The sequence below is a fragment of the Cupressus sempervirens genome, chromosome 3 (genome assembly GCF_028749045.1).
Source record: "Cupressus sempervirens isolate cs-2001-9-10 chromosome 3, ASM2874904v1, whole genome shotgun sequence".
Classification (NCBI taxonomy): Eukaryota; Viridiplantae; Streptophyta; class Pinopsida; order Cupressales; family Cupressaceae; genus Cupressus; species Cupressus sempervirens.
In genome coordinates, this window is record NC_143120.1 from 385,814,375 (window position 1) to 385,838,222 (window position 23,848).

At 34.5% G+C, this 23,848-nt stretch overlaps 1 protein-coding gene across 7 annotated transcripts in view; it reads right to left on the minus strand.

Annotated features, from left to right (window-relative positions):
- The window catches only part of EMB3142 (nuclear pore complex protein (DUF3414)), a 314,519-nt gene that overhangs the window by 182,717 nt on the left and 107,954 nt on the right, over positions 1–23,848 (minus strand). For 4 of the 7 annotated variants that reach the window (XM_089819934.1, XM_089819930.1, XM_089819933.1 and 1 more), the window contains exons 16-25: positions 19,722–19,855; positions 19,461–19,580; positions 19,165–19,294; positions 13,434–13,631; positions 13,177–13,295; positions 3,043–3,193; positions 2,712–2,824; positions 2,529–2,610; positions 2,325–2,411; positions 2,034–2,111 (exon numbers count right to left, since the gene is read on the minus strand). In XM_089819934.1, the coding sequence (XP_089676060.1) occupies positions 2,034–2,111; positions 2,325–2,411; positions 2,529–2,610; positions 2,712–2,824; positions 3,043–3,193; positions 13,177–13,295; positions 13,434–13,631; positions 19,165–19,294; positions 19,461–19,580; positions 19,722–19,855 (1,212 nt within the window). The remainder of the gene's footprint in view (positions 1–2,033; positions 2,112–2,324; positions 2,412–2,528; positions 2,611–2,711; positions 2,825–3,042; positions 3,194–13,176; positions 13,296–13,433; positions 13,632–19,164; positions 19,295–19,460; positions 19,581–19,721; positions 19,856–23,848) is intronic. The other 3 variants (XM_089819936.1, XM_089819932.1, XM_089819931.1) reach the window with 1 other exon arrangement.

Below are 23,848 nucleotides of genomic sequence, written 5' to 3' on the forward strand. Positions count from 1 at the left end.
TGTACATATCCTCATACAATAAGGAATGTATAATCTTCATTTTTCTTCTAAGGGACGATATTAGTCCCTCCACGAGCCAACAATTCTTGATGCTGTTCGTCGATTCGTTCTTCATTTTACTCAGCAACTCCTTCAGTCGTCAACTGTATGCTCTTACGCTCTTAGTCTTCCCTAGCTTCTTGTTGCAGTTAAGATTTCATTATCTTTCAGAAGCAGCCTGATCTTTTCTTGGAAAGATCTTCCAAGTCATCCCATTTGTTCAACTTTGTCTTATCTATGTCAGAGAACTAGTCAATGGCAACTCTACGTAGCGTTGCGGGGAATTGTAGTACCCATTTGTCCCAATCCATCACCCTGTTGGTTGACTAGATTGTCTCACATGTATGACAGTTCATGCAGGAAAATCCTTTCAATCTCTAGTGAATTTAGGCAACTTTTATTTGTGGTTTTCCTTGTAGTCGATATTGTGTGTACTCCCAAATAGGGTATACTAGAACCAGACAAGTTGTTTTGACTATTGTGCCCTGTATCCTCTCGACACCCTGGAGTACACGAGTATCCCCTACGCCCCTATTTTCGGACTCCTCTGCTCCCCTTCAGCCTTCTCATGCCTCTATTGATGATGTAAGGGAGAGATACCTTAACCGATTTCTCATATCTTCAATTATTTCTTGCCATTCACTTTATTGCCTTCCATACAGTTGTTTCCATTAGCACCACTCCTATCACCTTCGATTGGTTCCCTTACCTCAGTACTCCCTTAGTTCCCTTCAAGCAACCCTTCTTCCCCTACGAACCTTTCCTTGGCAAGTCATTTTAACCTACGACTCCATTCTACTTGTTCTTATCGTAAGGCCCTCTAGATGGCCACATAGTCATCTATTTGATCCCTTTGTGGGTAGTTCTTGTCTTTGTTTAAAAGGTATAGCATCAATTGTTACTCTCAAAGGGATGTTGGACACACTGCTTTTTTGGCTTTTGTCACACTCCTCCTCTTCCCTTCTGTTCTTTTCTTCACGTGTCTTAAGGATTTGTTGGTGTATGTTACTTTCGTCGATCTCTTCAAGTGAGTTATGCAAGGTCAAGAAGGTTTGTACCAGCAGTCTAGGCAAAAAATATCAACCGATCTACCACAGGACTCCCACCGTGTGAATTCCACACTACACTCTCTAGAACTTGAATTCCACACTACACTCTCTAGAACTTCCTCCCATGTAGCTTCCCTTCATACATGGGTTTTTAATTGATGCTTACAAAATGAATGCAAAGTCCAACGTCAATGCCCTTTCTCCTTCAAACAACTCTTGAACCCCTTCTTCATTTTCGTGACTCTTGCCCGCACCACATCCACTAATTGGCCCATTATGCTACCTTTGCCATGTAAATCCCTTCGGTCATGCTCAAATTCATGTAGGCAACAGCACCAAATGTTTGCCCCATACGGTAACATGTTTAATGCATAAAATAATAATATAAAAGGTAACAAAACACAGTAACAATTACTTCTATATTAATTCCATCAAATGCTTTATGATGTATAACAATGAACTACTCAATGACAACACGACAATGTGCTTTACCACGAATGACAACAAAGTGCTCAACGACAACACGACAAGACCAACCACCATATGAATAACTATTGGATGCAAGAACATGAAATATATAAGGATCGAAGGGATGCCAGTGCCAACCATCGCGACCATTCCCAACTAGCTAACTTTCAACCTAACTAGCAATTGCTAACAACACTTAATTACCCAACAACATTGTGCATTAGTAAGATGCCCAATTTTTAATCATAGCAAATATTTTTAACACATTAATTTTACAGGGCAATGATAAAACCTAATACCACTGAGCAAGATTTACCTCAACTAGATTCTGAAGATTATGGTTTCCCTACTATAGCCATAAACAATTTCATTATTGCATTCACTAGACTACTCGTGTCACATCTTCCTTAAGAAAGTTCCAACAAATACATAACTCGTATATCAAGGAAAACAACTAACATGACATGAATTTATTACCTGTTGAAGATTGCTGATACGAAGGACCTGATTATTATTGCGCTTGGGAAGTGGTGAACATAGAAATGTATCCAAATGCTGAAATCAGACAAGAACAGTAGTATCACAATTTAGTGGAATCAAAAAAAGGTGATTCTGTACTAATTGTATTTCATCAACTAACACAAAAATATCACAAAAACTCAATTCTTTCCAAGAAAGAATTACAATTCACTAAACCTACAATTACTTCCTTCATCGACAAACACAAAAATTAAACAAAGAATAAAACTTGACAAGAAACTCTCATACCTTTATAAAGAATTCATACTTTTCACTACGAAGTAGCTCAATCATGGGACCACCAGTTAATACATCCACACAAACTTCATATATGAGCTGTCAACACAACATATTAAATCAGGTTCTCTAAATAAATACTAATAAGAATAGCACAAATGAAGGATAAAGAAGCATGCTCTTAAATTGTACAAAGATCTATAAGCTTGCAAAAACCTGAAAGCCAAACTCGTGAAGAACTGAATTAGTATCAGCATTAGAAAGAGTCTCTAATACATGAAGAATAACTCTCAAACAACTGCAATAAAACAATAAAAGTAATGTTTATAACACAGTTTGCTGAAAAGGTTCAAAACTTTTACACATGGTAAACACATGCAATCAAGATATGATCTGAACCTATAATGGTATTGAGGTTGCAAAACGGTCCTTTCCACAGGTCCATCAACATCAAATCTGAGCAACAACTGTGTAACATTTGGTGCAGGACGGTTGAGATTGCTGATAAGAAGCTGCAGAAAGAAACAGGAAATACCAGAATATAAATTTAGAAATTTTCATCATAACATTAATTCATGATTAGAAAAAAAATGAGAAGAATAATATCCAGCTGCAATACTGAAAGGCCAGTGTCCTTGTTTGGTAAAGAAGAAATACCAGATTACAGAATTGAAAATTGTATCATAATATTAGTTCATGGTTACAAAAAACTGAAAAGAATGATATCCACCTGCAAGATTAAAAAGCCAGTATCTTTGTTTGGATTTTCCAAGGCTTGAAATTCTTGAGTACGTGCCTCAAGGCAACTTGCATAATCTTCTATTAAGCTTCCTCCCGCATCTGCCTTCATAATGATTGATACAAGTTGAGCCATACGGCCACTGATGGCCACGCAAAGTAATGCAAAAGGAATCACAATGTATCAAATAATGAATATGGAAACTTGACAAAACAAATTTATAAGCGAACATACTTGCATTACATTGTAATGAAACGAAAAAGAATACCAAAGTATTACCTTAGACTCAATCTGTGATTGCATTGATGAACAACTTATCCTATACAGCTTTGACTCCAGATAAAAACAAGACATGAAAAATGCAAGATAATTAATCTGAAATAAAATAAGTCATGAAAGTGACTTTATTACAAACTAAAAATGCTCAATTTTGAAGGAATGTGAAGGATTTTGAACCAATGCAACATTCCCTAGTATAATAGATTCCGCACTCATGGGCACACACCTAGCATATGATAGAGGAATTTATGCTTCGAAACATTATCCTTGCATTAGGAGGAAGTGAGTTAAAAGTTTTCTCCTCATTCTTTGTTCAATTTCTATTGTGAGAGCCAACCTAAGGTTGGCAAGGAATTTCAGAGGACTTAGTCATTTTTGCCATCCATTTGAATTCTTTCCTATTTGGGGACACATTTGTCATGTATACAGAATTCTCCACACTCGGCCGATTTCCCATTTTCACATCTTCTTCGACCAACAAGTCATTTTTCATTATTTTTTATTTTGGCATTGATGGGATGGGATCACAGTCATTTTTCATGATTTTTCATTTTGGCCATTAATGGGATGGGATCAAGGACTTTTCCCATACTAAGTGAATTTTCACGCCCTATCCTCTTTTGGGTATCTTTTCATGTCTTTTAAGCAATGTTTCTAGTCTTGACCATTTTTCATGCTTTTTCAGGTCTTTCCACTTTCAAGTGCTTTTTTGGAGCGATCTTAGACTTAGTGTATTTTAGACCAATTGTCTCATTCGATTACATTTACAAATATAAAACCAGGCACCATTTTTACCTCTTCGTCAACCACAACTTATTAGCTTCTAATTAACATGCCAAAAGTAGACTTATGATGAATAATAAGTTCGTTGAAATACGAAATTAGGCCAATCAGTGATAGTAAAATTTACTGAAAAGAACCAAATATAGAAATTTCTAACAATAGCAAATATGTCAAAAATTTCAAAATTTGACAAGCATCCTCTCTGAAAGAGCAATTCATAGTTAGACTACTCCAAATTCACTGGTTTACAAAAGCTTTAAAGGCAGAAGGTATTCAAATCCAGACATGGCCAATTTCACCCAAGTACTGTAAGGGTCAGGAGACAACACTGACTACAAAGACTATGCTTATTCGACAAAAAGAGGGATCTCCATTTCTAATGGAGCAATGTGTCAAAAGGTCACTAGTCCCAATAAGGGAAATTACACTACTCTTGCTTTCCATTACTCCTACACATTTGCAAATGTATGCTTATTGTCAAGAGATCATACGGCTAAAATTTATCAAAAGATGTAGATTTTTTAGAGGCTTTTGTCTTTATTGTCATACAATTTTTTTTTAATGAGCTCTCTTATTTTGGTTTGAACTTTTTGTTTTCTTTACCTCAATTGTTTTAAATGGATTATATAACAATTTGCATTTATATATTTTAGTTTTCAAATATCATTTGTTTCAATTATTTAAATATTGTTGAAATAGAGTTGACCATCATTTCAGATAAATAACAAAGATCAAAGTACTACCTGGGAGTAAACTTATTGCAGTGTCCACTAAAGGGGAAATATTTTTGACAGTTGTGGATTGTCAATGGCAGGCGAACTATACAGCGTTGATTAATATTTTTTATCAAGCAATTGAGGAATTGGACCCGCAAATAGTTGTACACCTTATAGCACACAATGTGAAAAGTTGTAAAGTGATGGAGTTATTGGTTAGGAGCATTATTCACGTATTTTTAGACATCTTGGGTTATCGAATCCCTTAACTTAAATGCTACAAAAGATTAGCACTGGAATCGATTGGTTCTAACAGATACATTTTGAGGTTGACCAGATCAAAAGGTTCATCACCAACCACCATAGATCACAAGGCATATCTAGAAATTCTTAAAATAGGAGTTGTTTTATTTAATAATATATATCTCTCACTATTTTAATCTATTTTAACTATTGCTTAAAAAAATGATGTGAGAACAAATTGCATTGACCCATTCTGCCTCCAACAAAACTTTGTTGAGATGACTTGTCAAGGTTCATGAGGCACTTTTTAACATGGTCATCAACCCAAATTGATCCATATACAAGCAATGTAGCACTACAATGGTAGAAGAGTTCAAGCAAAATTATCCTATGCAATATCCGGTGGGACATGCTGACTATCTCCCATATTGAGCAATATCCATTATATGCACATGGATAGGCCTTCTCTATGTAAGACATACAATGGCATCAACTCAATGATTGAGAGAATGAAATTCATCATAAATGCAAACATGCAAGATCTTGAAGCAAAAATCTTCAAACAACCACACAAAATCATTAAATAGTGATGGAACAAAATGACCGCTCCAGTACATCTTGCCTTTCCATCAAGTTCCTAACACTATAGTGCCCAACTCCTATATGTAGCAACAAGAGTTACCCCATATAGTGATCTTCAAGTCAATCCTAAATACTAGGCAAAACTTCACAAAATCTTCATTGACAAGCATATGCCATGCAACAAGGGTTGAGTTCATATATTTTGAATGCTTCAACAACAATGCTCTTGATGCTCTTTGAGACAAGTGTATGGTTAATGTTAATATGTGTTGGTTCTTCAATGAACAAGTCTATGATTTATCATTCTAAAGTATATATATATATATATATATATATTTCCATTTTATAATTAAATTTTCTAAATTTTGTGACTTTTAAGTCTTTAGTTTTGTCTTAATAAGTTCATGGTTAATCTACACCTTCAAGGAATTGGAGCACATACTCCTCCATCAGCTCACTAAATCAAAATCAACTAATCTCAAAAAAGGCAGAATACTTCTGGTATGTGCATTCAAACTTGTGTCTCCTTACAAGTAATGTCCCCAATTCAAGCCTACAAGTCGATACATGATTTTATAAGTTTTACTTAAAGACAGAAACTTATTCTTTCAAACCTCCACATTATTGGCAAGCAGAAGTAAGAATAATGTGTACAACTAGGCTATTTTACAAGCCATGTAGACAATGATCTGGAAGAATCTAGAAATTAACTAAAACCACACATAGATGGAAAACAGTAACTTCTTGAGAATATGATATTGTTAAAGTCCACTCCTTATCAACACCTCCAAACATGATGACAGAAGCACAATATCTATTAATAGGCAACTTACAACGAAGTGAAGAAGATTAGAAAATAAGAACAAGAATTTAATGTACAGCAGTTCATTCTCCATATGCAAAGGTCAAATGGACAATGTCTGAACGAGGAGGTTGTCAACCAGAGTAAGAATTGATGCTACATCAGAGCCCTTAAAAGATAACTCAGTTTAGAGTACGTGAAAAGCATTCATGTATCTCAGCTGTAAACAAATTCACATTTCTTAGCTCACAGAAGTACAAAGAAGGATAGAAAAGACTTGAATTAAGGCAACAATATCACCTAGTCTTCTCAATTATCACCTTTATGAATAAACAAGTTCATATAACGTCATATATGTGATCAAGTATACAGGAAAGCTGTTAAAATATGAACCAGAAAAACATAGATAAAAATTTGAAACAAAAAGAGCAAGAACCACAAGATGTGTCCTGATAAAAAAGCTCCACAACCCAGCCTGACAAACTTAGACCTTTATTTATTTACTCAAATCAGAGTTACAAATCTCCTGCAATTCTCCTTAATACACACAAATTATTGAAGGAGAATACAAAAGCAATATTTAATCACAAGCAACTTAAGTTACTGTAAATGTCTGCAAGAGCTTACACAATAACAAGGAACTCAATACACAGAAATCTATTCTGAATTACGCAATTACTCAGAACAATCACACACCAAAAATGCTCCACTGAGATAACTGTCTGCTATCACTCAATAGCAGTATATAAATCAAATCTCCTTTTACGCTAACTGTAAATGCTCTTATTTGAGACCCTCTCAAAGACGCAATAGTTCTATGTTTTTTAAGTACACATGAACAAACTCTCTGTTCTGAAGAAGAGACACAGGTTACAGTCGCAACATCTCATTTTTCAGTCACACACCCCTTTTCAACACTGAAACATGAATATGACCAAGACTGAATAAGGTGAAATACAAAATGTGTGAGGAAGATTTCACGGTGAACTAAAGAGAGGATGGTTACATAAAATGTCCTGTTATGAATTCCCAAACATGTATAAGATAACATCCACACTGCCAGAAAGGATAAGACATCCATATGGCAATCCTAGTCGGATACAACAATCGCAATAATCACTTCCAGTTGAAGATGCCACCTCATAATAAGATATGGAGATGAACCAAAAGAGAAGCTGCGAACCAAGATGGTGAGGGAGAGAAAACAAAGTCGTTGGTGAAGGGTGGGCTTCCTCCAACGAGTAATATCTCAAATGAAGGGCCATGCTGAACAGAAGATAACATTCAAGCATGAAAAAATGGAATCACAGAGATGATAAGAACAAGAAGACAGCGGCACCAAACCGAGAGACAAGCTGATGGAAGGACGGAAGAGGATGCACATGTAGAGGAAATATATCAAAGCTATATCATTCAACAAAAGCAAGTGACTTGTTCTTTCAATCAATAAGGGAAAATTATCAGTGGCAGATGATTATTTATCAAACATCGTTGACAATGTACAAACATCATTCAATGAATCATGAGTGTGTTCAATTGGTGAAGCCATCTTACTAAACCACTGTGTAATTGATATGATATGTTAATAACTACATTCCAAAGCTAGAAACAATAATATGGAAGTATAGATAATCAATCAAAAGATATGTGATATCAGTGATTAGTTAAGTTAGACAAATAGCATGGAATATTTCATCAATAATTAGAAAAATAAAATCAGTTATGCAGCACTCTGCATGCATACATGCATGCATGCAGACCCACAATGGTTTTATTTGAAATTGCAAGCACACATTGAAGCACTAGAGTACCCACTCCTCCTACAGGCCCTAGAAATTCTGGCCCCCTGCATGCATACCCCTACCATTTTATAGGTAGATAATTCTCTCTACTCTTCTAAAGGAATCAGCTTGCTACAATTTGCATGCAGGGGACCTCCAACTAATCTGCCTCCCCTTTAGAATAGTAGGGGAATCTCCATCCAACTAATCTAACCAGATAGACTCAGTCAGGCCTCACTTGCTCGATACTTCCCATGTTATGTAGAGAGTCGAGAAAGCCAACTGGACGCTTACTACGGTTCCAAAGGCAGGGGCGTATTTATGAAGTAGTGTGAATTACTCTCAACGATCAGTATTAGAAAAGAAGTACTTTGATGCACCTGATGAAAGATTAAGGTCAGCTATTGCATGTGATTCAGCCTATTTGAATTAAGCACCTTTTATTGAAGATCAAGTATTAGAAAGAGAAAAATGAGGTTAGAGATCGAGTTAAGAGTTGCACAATTAGTATGAGTTAGAAGGTGATAAGCAGATGCTCTAGTTAAGAGCGCATGTCATTTGGAGATCACATGAAATTCTACGAATGAAAACAAGTTGACTGGTAAATAGAAACATTTTTTTATGGATTGAGTAGTTGCGCAATTAATGCGAAGTTCATTTTGATGAGATATACGTCATGCAAGAAAGATTGTGTGTATTATTCGACCATGTCAAGAGTTTAGGAGCACTTAAGAGCAACTTGACAACGAAATTGAAGGAGAACTGGAGTCTTTCAAGCACAAAAAAATAGAAAGCCCTAAATTACGCATCGAAGCGAGGTATTTCACTCTTAAGAAAGGATTTAATCTGCGAACTGTGTCAAGAATTCAAGTATAGAGATGGATAAGTCTTTATTACATAATGTAGAAGATGAAGCAAGAACCAAGCTGAAGATAAAACCTGTGAAACCTCTAGTTGATGACAATAGCACCGCATTGTCAAAAACGCCTGAAAATGTCATTCACCTAGAAGATGTGGGTAGTTATCTTAGAAGCAAGTTTGAAACTATAGGAGAAGAACACATCTTTGAGGAATTCAACAAGATTTACAACCAAGATATGAGTTATCAACAAGGATATGCATACTTGAAGGATAATGACCTAGTAAAGTTTCTGTTTTACTATGAGTTTGATAATTAAGAGTGGACTAAAGTGATATTGAGTAGAATTCATGATGGAAAGTTTTGGTTAGGAGATAATGTGATTGAAATCTCAGTTAACGATATTCACGAGGTCACTGGATTATGCAATGAAGGTACTATTCCAGTAAATGACAAGAATGTCAAGAAGTTACTGCTTGACAGTACTAAGTCTGTATACAATGGTAGAGGCATTGTGATCAGTAAGATTAAAACAAGATCATGTCAGATTCTTGAGCAGCATCATTATAGCAAGGATATGCTACAGTTCCAGAGAAGATGATATGGCAGCTGGCTTTATATAAGCAGCCTACAAAATCTGTGTTGATCAGTTATTGACTGTCACAGCAGAAATTAATGATGTCTAATTCCACAAACAAACAATTGTTATGTAAGGATCAACCAATGAAAGAAATGACTCATCAAACTCAAAGATTACCACCCTTTGATTTGAGAGATATAAAGATTGAATCAAATTCATTCAACCCATACATTGGAAATTTATCTCTTTTACTAAATCCTTATTGGATCTTCTTGATAAGTGCAATTACGTTTGGCATATTAGTTGTATGTTGCACATTGCCGATCAAAGATTGCGAGCATTAGAAATTGAAGTTGCGAGTGTCTGAATTGGAATCTGAAACAGCCACAGATTGCTCAGAGAGATATTATACTTTGCATATTTAAATTGTCATATCAGATACTGCAAACACAGTGCTGCAAACAATACGTATTGATTGCACATGCACACCGTTTATATCAAACATAGCATCATTATACTATTGATATAAGTGATAGAGAACATCCCATTCATAGCATTCATTATATCATCATATCAGACATTGCTATTAAATATGTGAATATCTGTATCATCTTCCAGATATTCATATACTTTACTTTAGAAATAGCAGTTGATATCTCACATAACTTCCATTACTCGGTCTAAGTGTATCTTATAAAGTAATAGAGTGATCATCCCAACTTTCCAAGTTAGTCAAAAACGGAAATTATATTACACACTAACAAGGGGGGCACAAAGAAGGTAACACAAGGAAGTAACATATGGAACCAGAGCATATTTGCTCACATGCTCACCCTCCTGGTATGGTTCCACTTGAATTTGGTGATTACCATGAGCCAAGTACTGAGCATGAAAGTGCTAGTAACAGGGCAAGAATTAGCACTAGTACTAGTCAAAGCCTACTGCTAGTATCAATGCCTGTTCCGGTTCCAGGTCCAATGCCATTAGCATTATTTGTGGTTCCAGTAATTTAACACTACCTACATCATATAATATTAAAGGTGATGATATGTTTGACAACCCATATGATATTTGATCAATGCTTCACTAATATTTCATAACATTCGAGTTGGACTACCATCACACCATTAATATGCCAGAGTATTCTGCCATGGTATTTGACTATTAGTATGGGGCTGTCATTATCACCTTGATCATCACGATTCAAATTGACTTATTGATACCAACAATTAACTTACCCTGCCCCACTCCCAAGGAATATTGAAAAAGAGATCACTTCAAAATTAAAGGCCAGACACAAAATTTGCTTTGCTAATGAGGTCAATCTCTAAGAAGCTTCCTGATAGTTCTTATTGTTCACCAAGAAAATAAGAATCAAGGAGTATCTCACACAAAAAATTATATCCACCACATAGCATAAGATCGTTTCAAAGCCTTCAGCACTATGCTACCCTCCATTTGATTTTTGGGATGAAGTCCCTCCCAAATAGAGGGAAAAAAATAAACTCCAACATGTAGAGTGATTACAGCTTTGGTTGACATGGAGACCACTCTCAGAGAATTGTTCTGTAGGCAGTATTATCAGATAGTCTCAACTAACCAGCTTACACATCAAAGGGATGAAACCCTCTAGACGGTGCAGAGATTTTGTGCTTGGATGAGCACACACAAAAGTTTCAGGACCAACTTGCCCACCAAACACAGCTTACTGAAACCGAATGGCCTAGAGAGACACCCACGAAGGCAATTCTGGCTAAGAAGGAGAATTACCAAAAACACAAACTAGTTGAAGCGGCATAAAAGGGAAGGCGGCAAGGGACCAAAAACTGGTAGTAGCTCATCATTTGAGGCTGTGCACCAAGGAGGTAAATAAAATTCCACACCTCAGATCCCTGATGTTCGATCCACGCCTTTTGTATATATGGATCTAGGCACTTCTCCTCACCACCTTTTCAATAGCTTTCAGTTTTGTGTTGCTTCAATTCCCAATCTGTCTGTCTCACATGTAAAAGATGACTTTATTTTCAGAAGAGCTCACATAGCTCCTATATAAATATATTTTGTGTATTTAAGAAATTAATTCCAACAGTTGGTTGTCAGTTTAGTTACCATAGGTTAGTGTTCTCTAACAATGTTGCCTATGCTATATAGTTCTTGTTATACTCAAAGTTGAGAGCCCATGTATGAACTCCTCTAACTCTTACATATCTGATGAATGAATGAATGAGTAGAAAAGATATATCTTTCTGAGACATTGTTATGAATGAAGGTTATATTGCGCTGTTTTGATATTCCATTTACTCTTTGTAAAGCATTTAAGTAGAATAACTAGAAAACAGTGAGCATAAAACCGAGCAGCTCATTATTCGATTGTGAATCCGATAATGTTAATATGAAAATGTTGATTAAATTAATGCATTCTAAAATCAAATACTCTATTTAAAGGCAATCCTATTATATTATAGCCATTTTATCAATGATTATTTTCTGTTACAAACATAGTAATATTGCATTCAAAAATCCACAATTAACGATAGATAATCACAACCTGATGCATTTGTTCTACAGTTCCATGTTTTTTTTTCTAAAATTGATATTATCTTTATACATATATATCTTTTGGCTGATTTTTAGAAGACACAACAATACAGAGAAAAGCTATATTAATATTTTATGTAGAATAAGGGTATTTCAAATTTTATTTCACTTTGAATCGATCACTTTTTTAAGTTGAAACTTAAACAACTTTCTTAAAATTTATACTCCAGTTGCCAGGAGTGTTAAGGTTTAATAACATAAGGCTGCTGCTAAAATTGTAGATCATATTTCATTACAGAAAGACCAACTGTTTAAGGGCGAGCTATATGCTTTTTATATAAAACCTTATGGTGTAATAAAAGAATTTTTTTTGAAGCCTCGTGCATTTTTTTATAGTCAGAATTTTCAATAGTGTATGACACCTTCAAATAGATATGCTGAAATCTTTCAGCTGACTCTATTGTAAGGAAATGTTTAAACTATTCTAATATCAATAATGTATTACACCTGTTTTTATCTATACACACTAATTGTTATTTAGTTCCAAAACTTTTGTCAAGTTCTCTCCATTTTGAACTCAGGTAATGGAATTTGATTTGTAATTTTACGGCCCCATGGAAATGGTCTGCTGCTATGTTCTTCCAACGTCAAACATTTGTTCCAAAATTGCTAAAACTAGAACCTTAATAAATAGAGAACCGCATTCAACCTTATTAGTTGATTTCCAATCAGAAAAGACAATGGTTTGCAAGAAAATGCAATTCAATAACATCTAATTACCCCAACTGACATAGTTACAAGCGACAAAATAAAACAAAATTGAGCAGAAAAACTCATAGCTCGTATTCATGTTAATACAAAACTGAGTTGTCATTTCAGGAGCAATCATTCAAAAAACTTACTGAAACAAAAATCACATTCATACAAAAAGTTAATGCCAAAATTATGAATGAGATGTGTACCTGAGAATATCCATTATTCTAATGGAGCATTGCTGAATTGCAGGTAGTATATCATAACGTACATACTGAAGCAGCATTACTATCTGACGGCTGTCATGGGAAAGTATGACATCTAATGGCTGGAAAACACAGTAACTTGATTAAGGAAATCTGTGGGTGAGCCTACTCTCTGTTACAAAGAAAGTGCAGCAAAGCTCCTCAGTTTACACAAAAATTCGAAAGACAATTATTAGGATTGGGCGGCTAGTAAAAATTGCCTGGTATACAGGACGCCAATAATCTGCGAAGGATGAATCTCTTTCCAAGGCAAGAAGAACAAGTTCAAGGCAGAGATGTATAGCCTTCTCTAAGCTTGAGCCGTAAAGTTGGCTGCCACGATCCTCCAAAACCTTGTCCACACCTAACATAAGTATCCTCATGATGTTACGAAAAATTGTTTTTCCACTCATAAAATCCTGCAAAATAAGAAGGAAATTAAGTGCCAATAGTATCTTAGGTAGCATAGGAATCATATAGTACAACACTCAAAAACCATAAGTGCGACCCTACGTCGAGAATGAATGCATTGTGTGACATGGTTTAGGGTTTAATTCAATCTGCCACAATGTCAGGTAAACCAAAAGAATCTATGTCAACCTACATGTGATATCCCCTCATCTAAAAGAATTTAATAATTAATAATAAAGTTAAAAATTAATAAATAATGGCGAATCATAATATAATATAATATACCCAACTTAGAACCTATGAATCAATAAAAGATTTAATAACTTTTATTAAAAGATTGAAACTTATTTAAGGAAACCACTAAACTGTAATCAATTGAAGACAGCAATAAGCATTTACGAAAGTGGCTTGACTATCATAAAACCAACACAAATATGATTGCTTATTACCATACTTCAGATAAACACAATTAGCGATATAACAAGGATTAGAAATAAGAGAAAGCAGCAAATATTATTAACATTTTATACAATGATCCAACAGCAATATAAATTGCCAGAACATGGGAAACTCAATATAGCAATGCAATACATAGGCGAGATCCATAAGAAAGACATGGTTTAAATTCACAGAAAATTAATAAAGATCATATTATCTTGTATCAGAAAAATATTATATTGTTGATATGAAGGCAGTATTTATAATCGAAGATTAATAGGGGTGACAGAACTATTATGACTATCAAAGGACAACAACAAACTAGAGTTACATAAAACAATATCCATTGTCTTGGGTAATATGAAGACGACTACAATATTAGGAAGTGCATTTGATGAACAAAACTTTTCTTAAACACCACCACTATGGAATCCAGGCCATCAAATAATACAAATCCTGGAAGCAGTGATTACAAGTATTATTAACATATGAAAATCCAATGATGCCAAACATAATAAAAGAGACAACAAACATAAGATGAAATCAGTTACAAAGTGATAGAAATCATAATAACTGGCTCATACTGTTGTCAGGGCATCCTCCTTCGCTAAGGACAAAGATACAGTGTTATAAAATTAGTAAGTCAGCAGTAGGAAAATAATCACATATACAGACTAAGTCAGTGGCTCATACACGACTTAGCCCCCTAATGATTAAGAAGGCACGATAACTGAGAGTTAATGGGTCAACCGTCAATCAGACAATCAATAATTTGAGGAGAATAAAAAGCTGCTGTATAATCACCATCTGGACATTACATTACAGCAGCACCTAGGAAGAGATGAGAATACAGTAGGGAAATGTCAAATCAAAAGAAGAAAATTGAATCTGCTCTTGCAATCATAGAATACATATCATTTCACTTTTACTTATCCTCTTGGATATGATCTGTTTAGAGAAAAAGCTTGATTGGCTTTTATTGTACAAGTGTGAAGAGCATATTTTTTCTAGTCCATTTCAATTTGAATGACTATCTTTATTAGATTTAAGGAGTAAACCTATGCTAAACCTCATCATGGCAACCTTGGTGGATATCAAAGTTCTGCCACCAAGGCCAAGAGGGTCAAAGTCTCGCTCTTGGGCTTAGATTGGTTGAGTTGAGAAACCCACTACGTTCTTCCAACCGTTGCTGCGATGATCTGCTAATTAGCTATAGGATATGTAGATAAGACAGTATAAGATTCCCATCTAAGTAGCCCACCTTAGTGGATGTCAAAGTCCTGCCACTGACACCAAGAGGGTCAAAGTCCTGTTCTTGGTCTTAGAATGAACCAGTTGAGAGCCACAGTACAATCCCCCTAACCATTCCTACCTATGTTGTTGATTGGGGTAAGGCTTCAAATAACCAGTTCGCTGATACTTTGGGCTTGTTTGGGTTCTCTATAACAAAAACATGTGTATACACACACACACACATACACACACATATATATGCATGTTTATATATCATAGTTGCCAAACTCGCTGCAAGTTGGGCGAGTTTATCAAATTGGCAATTTTGGTCATGTTGACCAAGTTTTGTAGGCTTGGTTGCTTGAATCGGCAAGTCTTGGCAAAACTTCTCGATCTGAGTCCCATGACTCGGTCACAGCAATGTCGTTTTGGCACTTTAAAAAAATTTTAAAAATTCAAGTTTGTAAACACTTCTTTTTTTTGCATTTATTTTCCTTATAACCAAAAAAGGACTTATAATTGCTTGTTATGGGAAGAAAAGAGAATTGATCCAAAGTCTGAGTGGCTCACAGAGGCTACTGATTCAGTCTTCACTAAGGAGGACCGTTAGTGGATTGACCAGGCAAACATAGAAGTTGAGGCTATGGCTATGGTAGAGGAGAAGGATGGAGCATGGTCCAGCACACACACAGGCTTGCACTATTGATGTTGATTATGGCATGTCACAGGTGGAGACTATGGCTACTTAGTCCTCTAGGACCTACCTTAGACACCTTTATAGAAGGTAGACAATCTTAGGTTGAGGCTCAAGTCAGGGATGATGATGAGGCCTGAGCTAGAGCCTGATTGGATAGACTTGGTTTTTGTTTCCAATGTTTACACTTTACAATTACACGTGTTTCATGTAACATTTGATTTTATGGGTTTCATGGATTTTACATACATTTGACAATATTTAGAATTCTATATATCTATGTCATAAGATTCTATGCTTTCTATTTCCTTCAGCTACAACTTACATTTTAGGTATGTGATGGATATATCATTTATGTTCCTTGTTTATGTATGTGATGACAAATTAGCTTCTATTTGATGAAATTGTGGTGTCTTTAAGTTTTATTCAATAAAGGGTGCACGAAACAAGTTTTGAATTATTAAAAATCTCTAAATTTCAAGGGGTTTTTCATTTTTTCAAGTCATAGCTAAGTGACAAGTCAAGTTGACCTTACCAAGTCTAAGTCGAGTCCAAGATAGGGAAGTATGGTATATATAGGCAGCCTAGAAGAATAAATTAAGATTAGAATGTCACATAGTATCATAGAAACATCAAAAACGTCTTAAACTGTAATCATATCAACATCAAAATATTGAAATAATAATATTGATTTCAAATATCATTGTTTCAACTTTCAACAAGTAGAGTTTTACACTAAGTTTCAATCATCAAATGGATTATCTAAATCTTCGTATTCTTCTTCATCAATGGCATTAGATGATTCACAAACATTGTTCATGCCAATGGGATCAGTTGCACCAAAAACATTATTGCTTTCCAAGTCCTCAAATGCTTGTTACTTTTTCCTTATTTGCTTGTAATTAACATCTTGCTTGAAAAATGTTAAAGAATAGTGTGGAACTCCCTTCACCTATTGATCATGTTTAATGTTTAAAATATAATTTATCACTAGAGCTCTATAGAGAGTTTGCAATCAATTGGAAAAGGATCATTAAGAGCAATTGGATATTAAAAAATCACATTTGTTGCTAAAAGGAGCTCTATGTACCTTAATATCACAACACCAACTGGCAAGGAAATGGTTTATTTATTCATACCAAAAAACATCGTGAGTACATTGACAATATTCCAAGTACTTATAGAAGGGTTGGTTGGTTGGGAAAACCAACTGACGCATTCCCTCACCTCCTAACTACCCAGCCTACTTAAGCTTTAACAAGCGCTAAGTACAATAGTTACTTTATTCTCTACTACACTCCTACGCGGTCTCACAAATTTGGAATGACTAGAGGGAGGGCCAAGTTGGTATTTTGTGCCCCATGGTCACAGAAGCTCTGAGGAGTCTCTAAAGTTGACAAGACTTCATACTAGAATGGTGTTACTGTTGAAGTGAATAGTCCTAAAGCCTACTGGCCTTTTAAAGAAAAAGTGCAAGACACCTCTGATTGGTTAACCTAGAAAAGTAGTAGAGACTCCCTCTAATCTCATAGTAGATATGACACTTGAAAAATATAGTGCTTCTTTGTCTCAGCCTCCCTGATGCTGCAAATAACAAGGAAATCTTGTTCTCTCTATCAAGCTAATTTGTCTCAATGCAGATCTGAGGAGAGCCCACCCTAAAATAGCCAATGGGTATTCAAAGGGAATACAACCAATGGTGGGATAAGAATGGATAATGAGTCAGCATAAAATGTCGTCTTAGGGCACAACACTTGTTGAAGGTATTACAAATGAAGTTGCAAACAGAGTCGGATTAACCAGGGAGGAAACTTTGTAGTCAAGCACACTCGATCCAGAGTAGTACTGGGATGGGTGATCTCTTGGGAAGTCTCGATGCTTCACCCCTATGTGCATCACCTAGATGCAATGAGTGCTAAGTGTTCCATCCATTCTCATGAGTGATGGGTTCGTGGGAGCCACTACTCATTAAACATGGGTCAATAAGTTTAACTTGAAAACTACATAGCTCAATCTTGATAGCAATATCACTATTATATTGATATCCACGAATGAGCAAAACTAGGTAAATGGCAATTGAGAATAAAAAGTTTACAACAAAAAGTTCCAAGAAGAAAAACCAGAAAGGACTCACAAAGGTGATAAATAGAAGCAAAGAACACTATGTTCCACAAAGTTTCCAGAACAGGGATGATAGCTGACAAGGGGATGCACTTTATGATTGACTTTTTCAAGGTCATTCTAGGTGATGACAAAGGGGAGAATAAAAGAGTTTACAACAAAAAGTTTTAAGAAGAGAAACCTGGAAGAACTCACAAAGGGGAAAAATAGAAGCAAAGAACACTATGTTCCACAAAGTTTCCACAATAGGGATGATAGCTAACAAGGGGATGCACTTTATGGATTGACTTTTTCGAGGTCATTCTAGGTGATGACAAAGGGAAGAATTTTTAAAAATAGGGAAATCTAAAATATTCAGATAATTAAAATTGATAAGACATTGATCATATACATTATAGATCCTCAGTATAAAATGTTTACAATAAAATGATGAAAGGCAAACTATATCGCTACTTTGAAACTTGCAAACAAATTGTGCAATCAATTAGCCTATCTCAATTGTCTATGAATTGTGGTGGCTGACAAAAGAGATAATAAGTTCTAGGATTTGTATTGATATTGGAATCTCGAAGAAAAAAAACAGAAACCGTTGATGTTATAGGTCAGCATCAACATTTCATCAAGCTAAAGCCAACTAAGAGAAGTGATAAATCATTATTTGAAAATGAGAATACATTAAATTTCATGTAATTGTAAACATGTACATAAGGTTCTGTGATTATAAATTGGGAACATGTGAAATAGCCATTTGAAACCAAAATCTCAACTTAAAATCTTCTATTATACAATAAGTACATGTAAATTACAAAGCACGTCACTATTGAATTTTTAAAAATTTAAAAATTCATAGAGAAAACAAAGTAAAAGAATATATTAATGTCAACAAATAAATAGAATAGGACAACAGAACCCAATTTAAAATCAGCCACAACAGGAAACAACTTGGATAGATACTGTTATTTTAAATATCTCCAAAGAACATAAAACATGTTTTCCTCACATACTATACATTAATGTCAAATATGATCTATTAATAAACATCTTCCTGTGTATACCTTCATCAACTCTATTGCTGGAATGTGCATTGTGAGATCATCTGGTGATGCTGCTGTATGATCAGGTTGTGGAAGCTGATTCATTGTATTTTGTCCATTGTAGTCTTCAATGTTATACATACCTAACATCCTGCAAGCTAACAATAACCATCAAAATCCAACACCAAAGCTTTCATCTGTCGATTGAAAAATTATTTATTTCACATTCCTATCATTCTATAACTGAAAGCATGTTGATTAATAATATACAACAATATTTCGAGCACTAAAATCATACACAATAGAAGATAGCTCACAATTGGAAATGTCGGAGACAAGCAACTACTAGTTGCCATTTTTCAACTGGATCAGCATATGCTCTTTGTGAGAATGGCCCAAATACCTGATCACGAACAAAGCTAAAAATCCCAACAAACCTATGACATACAATAAATATAAACGCAGGCTACATTAATATAAATATGCTATGCATTGTGGCATAAATCAAGAAACTTTACAAGTTACAAAACATATACTGAAGGTCACATTTCAGTTACTTCAAACTGTGTATAGATTACCTTCTGCCATTATCACTTAAATCAGTTTCCTTTTCAATTAGCACATTCAATAAGTTTAAGTAAGAAAGTGTTGATGGATATTCTTCTCTCCTTGCTTCAACTTCATTTAGTTCATATCTCATTTCATAAACCTGCTTGAGAACCAAACATAGTAGATCTATCAGTTTAAACAGAAAATGCAGTGATTGATGTTACTCTACATTTTACTCAATTTTAGGAGTATCTGATCTAGATGGTGCACAAGAAGCTTGTTCAAAAACCCTCTCTTGAGCAATTCAAAGTACCGATGTGAAAACACCTTGAGTTGATAAGATTCAAAATCTCTTAAGCTTCTAATCTCATAAGTGTATCTCGAGGATATTATTCACTGAATTTCACACAGCTAGATTGCATATTTGATAAATAAAAAAGCAAACTCAAATAATGATTAAGGAAAACTTAAACTGATTTAATATTAAAGTGGAAGAAGAGAATTATAAAAATCGATGAGATGTATGAACAGTAGCTACAAAGAAGAGTGGACAAAAAGTGGGATATCAAGCCAGAGTGTACCGACTTGGATGCTTCCATTGCCGAATTCACTACATTGATATTGAAAATGACCATCACTGTCAATGACCATGACCCAACAAGTGAGCATCAGAGTATTAGTGTTAGCGGTGGTGACAATGTCAGTGTCAATGGCAGTACTTGTGGTTCTTCTAATTTACCATTAGATACATCATCTAATATGGATCATGATGATGATATTTTTTATGACCCATATGGTATTTGATCAATGATGACTGATTGCTGGCTCGATGTTGTTATTTTTTAACTTTAATATATATTGAGACATTTGAGTTTGACTAATATTTGACTATTAATATGATGGTTTGTTTTTTTGTTATAAATAGTTACATGGAGGTGCATTCGGAACTTTACTGCTGCAAACATGCATAAAATTATGCATTTTATATGTTTTGGTATGGGTGAACCCGATCCACCAAAAACATTTGGCCAAAACTGTGAACTTTACCCTAAAACCAAACCCGAACAGGTGGCTGTATTACTTGAATGTCAAAAAATTTGCTCCTACAAGCAACTTTAGTCATACCATACACTACACACAGATTTGTACAATCAGCTTTGGGGAAGCTAAGTTAGTGTCCACAAATGTGCAGAGCTGGTAATTAAAACTGTGAAGTTTAACCAGTTCAGGTAACACCAGTGAGAAAAAATTGCAAAGAATGAGATGATCAACTGAGCCAGCAAGAGATGTCACTAATAAAAAAACAAAAAGAAAGCGAGAGAGAAACAAGCAGTCTTCTTTTCAATTAGTCACGGTTGGAGTCAAATTTACATTTCCACTGATGTTTGTAGGTCAGTAATAAACAATTAGTATACTTGATGTTAAAAGTTGTTAGAAGGGGAGTTGGGTAATTAGTTTTAGTGAAGAGATGTGTCCATTGGTTTACTTAACCAACAAGAATAATATATAAGAACTGTCCAGATGAAGGAAAGGGGCATATTTGTATGGACTATATTGGAATTAATAAAAGATATGTCATGCCCAAACTAAGAGGGCAAAAACACACACACATTTTTTTTTATTTTTTTTTATTTTTTTTTTAAATTAATAATTAAACATGCACTAGGTTTGAAATGATTGAGTATAGTTTTAGTACAGGTTCTTTGCTTTACGTCTTAAGGTTATAAACATAAGGGCGATTACATCATTGAGATTTTGAAACTTTTGTTATTAGATTGAAATCGATCTTGAGTTATGCTATTTAAGAATTAAACATATCAAAAGATACTAACAATGTAAGTTACACTTAACTTTTGGCTAAAAGATAAAGGAAACAATCCAACATTCTCTATTTGTTTAACATATGCTAACGTAATGGAACAAGATAATAGTTCATAATGAGTTGCTAAAACTTTAAATGTTTAAAATTTATACTAAATATATTAAAACGGATAACCTAAAACCAACTCAAAATTACACAACATAGTTATCAACTAACTTAATAATTAAAAGATTTAAAGTAATTTCAACGTTAACTTAAAACTTTATTAAATTAAACTAAGTACACTTTAACAATTTAAAGTTTCATTTTAAACTAACTAGATATATATATATAAAACAAATATTAATAAAGAAACTAAGATCAAATAACGAAATAACTAACTAATCTAAGACTAAACTTAAAGTTTAAAACTAACTAAACACTATCTCCTAATCTAACTACAACTTAACTAAACTCTAACATTTTAATAACATTTTAATAATACACAACTTAAAATAATTAATAAACTAACTAAACATACTAATACAACTAAAAGAAAACTTACATGGGAAACTACCTACAACTAGCCCCCCTATTCTAAGCTCCCCCCCCCCCCCCCCCTACACACCTACTAACTCAACCAAACCCCCCCCCCTGCCCAAAGCCCTGTGCTCATCCCAAGAGCTGAGCGCACTGCCCAAGCTCGCTGACCTGCGTCAGTGTACTCCGTCCCATCTAGCAAGGACGAGCCCCAAGGTCAGCGATAAACAAGGGGGAAAATAAACACAAACAACCTTAGAAACTAATGCACCCAAGCCAAAGAAGACGTGAGCTACCCTTTTCTCAGGACGCTTGGCCCAAGGCGAGATGAGGGGACGGGGGTGACGTCATCGTTTATGATGACTTAGACTTTTATATATAATTCAAAACATCACTATACTCTTCCCTCCATACTGACGTTGAAGAAGGAGGTGAGGCATTTATGCCATAAAGTTTTATGGTTGCAAGTTTAAATACTTAAGATATCAAATAAGATATTAAAGACTATAATAAGTTACTTGGGTTAATCACAATTAAACTATTGATTATTAATGAAATTTGAAATCAAGAATCAAATGGAATATTCTCTGTTCAACAAGGGAAATAAATCTTTTCTCCATACAATTTCCAACATCCTGTAGGTGGGTGTTTTTTTGAAAATTTTCTTAAGGGGATGGTATGAAAGGTTAATTTACTCTCTTTTTTTTTGTTAGGTCAAAAATTGAAAGGTTAACATATTGCTAATGCTATCCCAAGTATTAATTCTTAACGTTTCTTATGGCTTGCAAAATTAATAGTGCTTCTTTAAATCTACTCAATGATTAAGATATGATTCAATGCAATTTCTATCACTTCTAAAATGGATTGATTCAAGGGTTAAATACGTTATTAATTTCCTTTATAGACAAATCGATAATGACTTGGTACATCCAGAGTCTATCAAGAGTTGAATTATTCGTTCCATTCACTAATGCAATGCTTTATTCATGAGGATCTAACAATCATAAAAGAAAAGTGAAACTGTATGCATGGTCATAGTCTTCGTTCCATCATATATGAAAGCTTGGAAAATTTGCCAAATTTAGCATCATTGATTTGTTCCTATTTGGTTTCCTACTTCAGTAGTCTAAGTTCCTCATGATAAGATATTACAATTGATAATGTGAGTTATTCATTGGACTAAGTTAAGTTTAGGGTGATAATTCATATAACAATCAACATAAAACTTAATGCAGCCGAAAAACAATCCATAGCAAGGTTAAAGAGAACTAACAGATTTATGCTTTAGCATTCAAGGAAATACATAATCTCTTAGTCCAATTAATTCGTTCAAAGGGAAATTAAACAAGGAAGAGATAATTTGAATTCTCCATGTAGGGATCCTGATTCATCTAATACTTATACATCAACTGGAAATCCATTCAATCAAATTGTTCTTCTATAACAATTTAAAAACTTGAAATATCATAATTCATAACATTATCCGTTATTCTTAATTATTTGTTTTTAATGTGCAACCATATTAAATTTAATACACAATTTAGATCACATGATAACCAAATATGCTCAGCACCAATTTTATTGGTAATCCTGATTAAAGGCTCAGCCGGGAAAGAACCAGGAAGAAAACCCGGCTTCGTTGCCATATACAATGAGGTTTTAAAAATACAATTTCATAGGATATCAATCCCCATTTACAACAATTTTATCCAATTTTCTTCATAATCATAATCAAGGAGTTTGTAATATTTTCTGAATCTCATTTCAAGAACCATGGAGGAAATCAATAGCTGATCGGGTGACAACCAAGCAGAG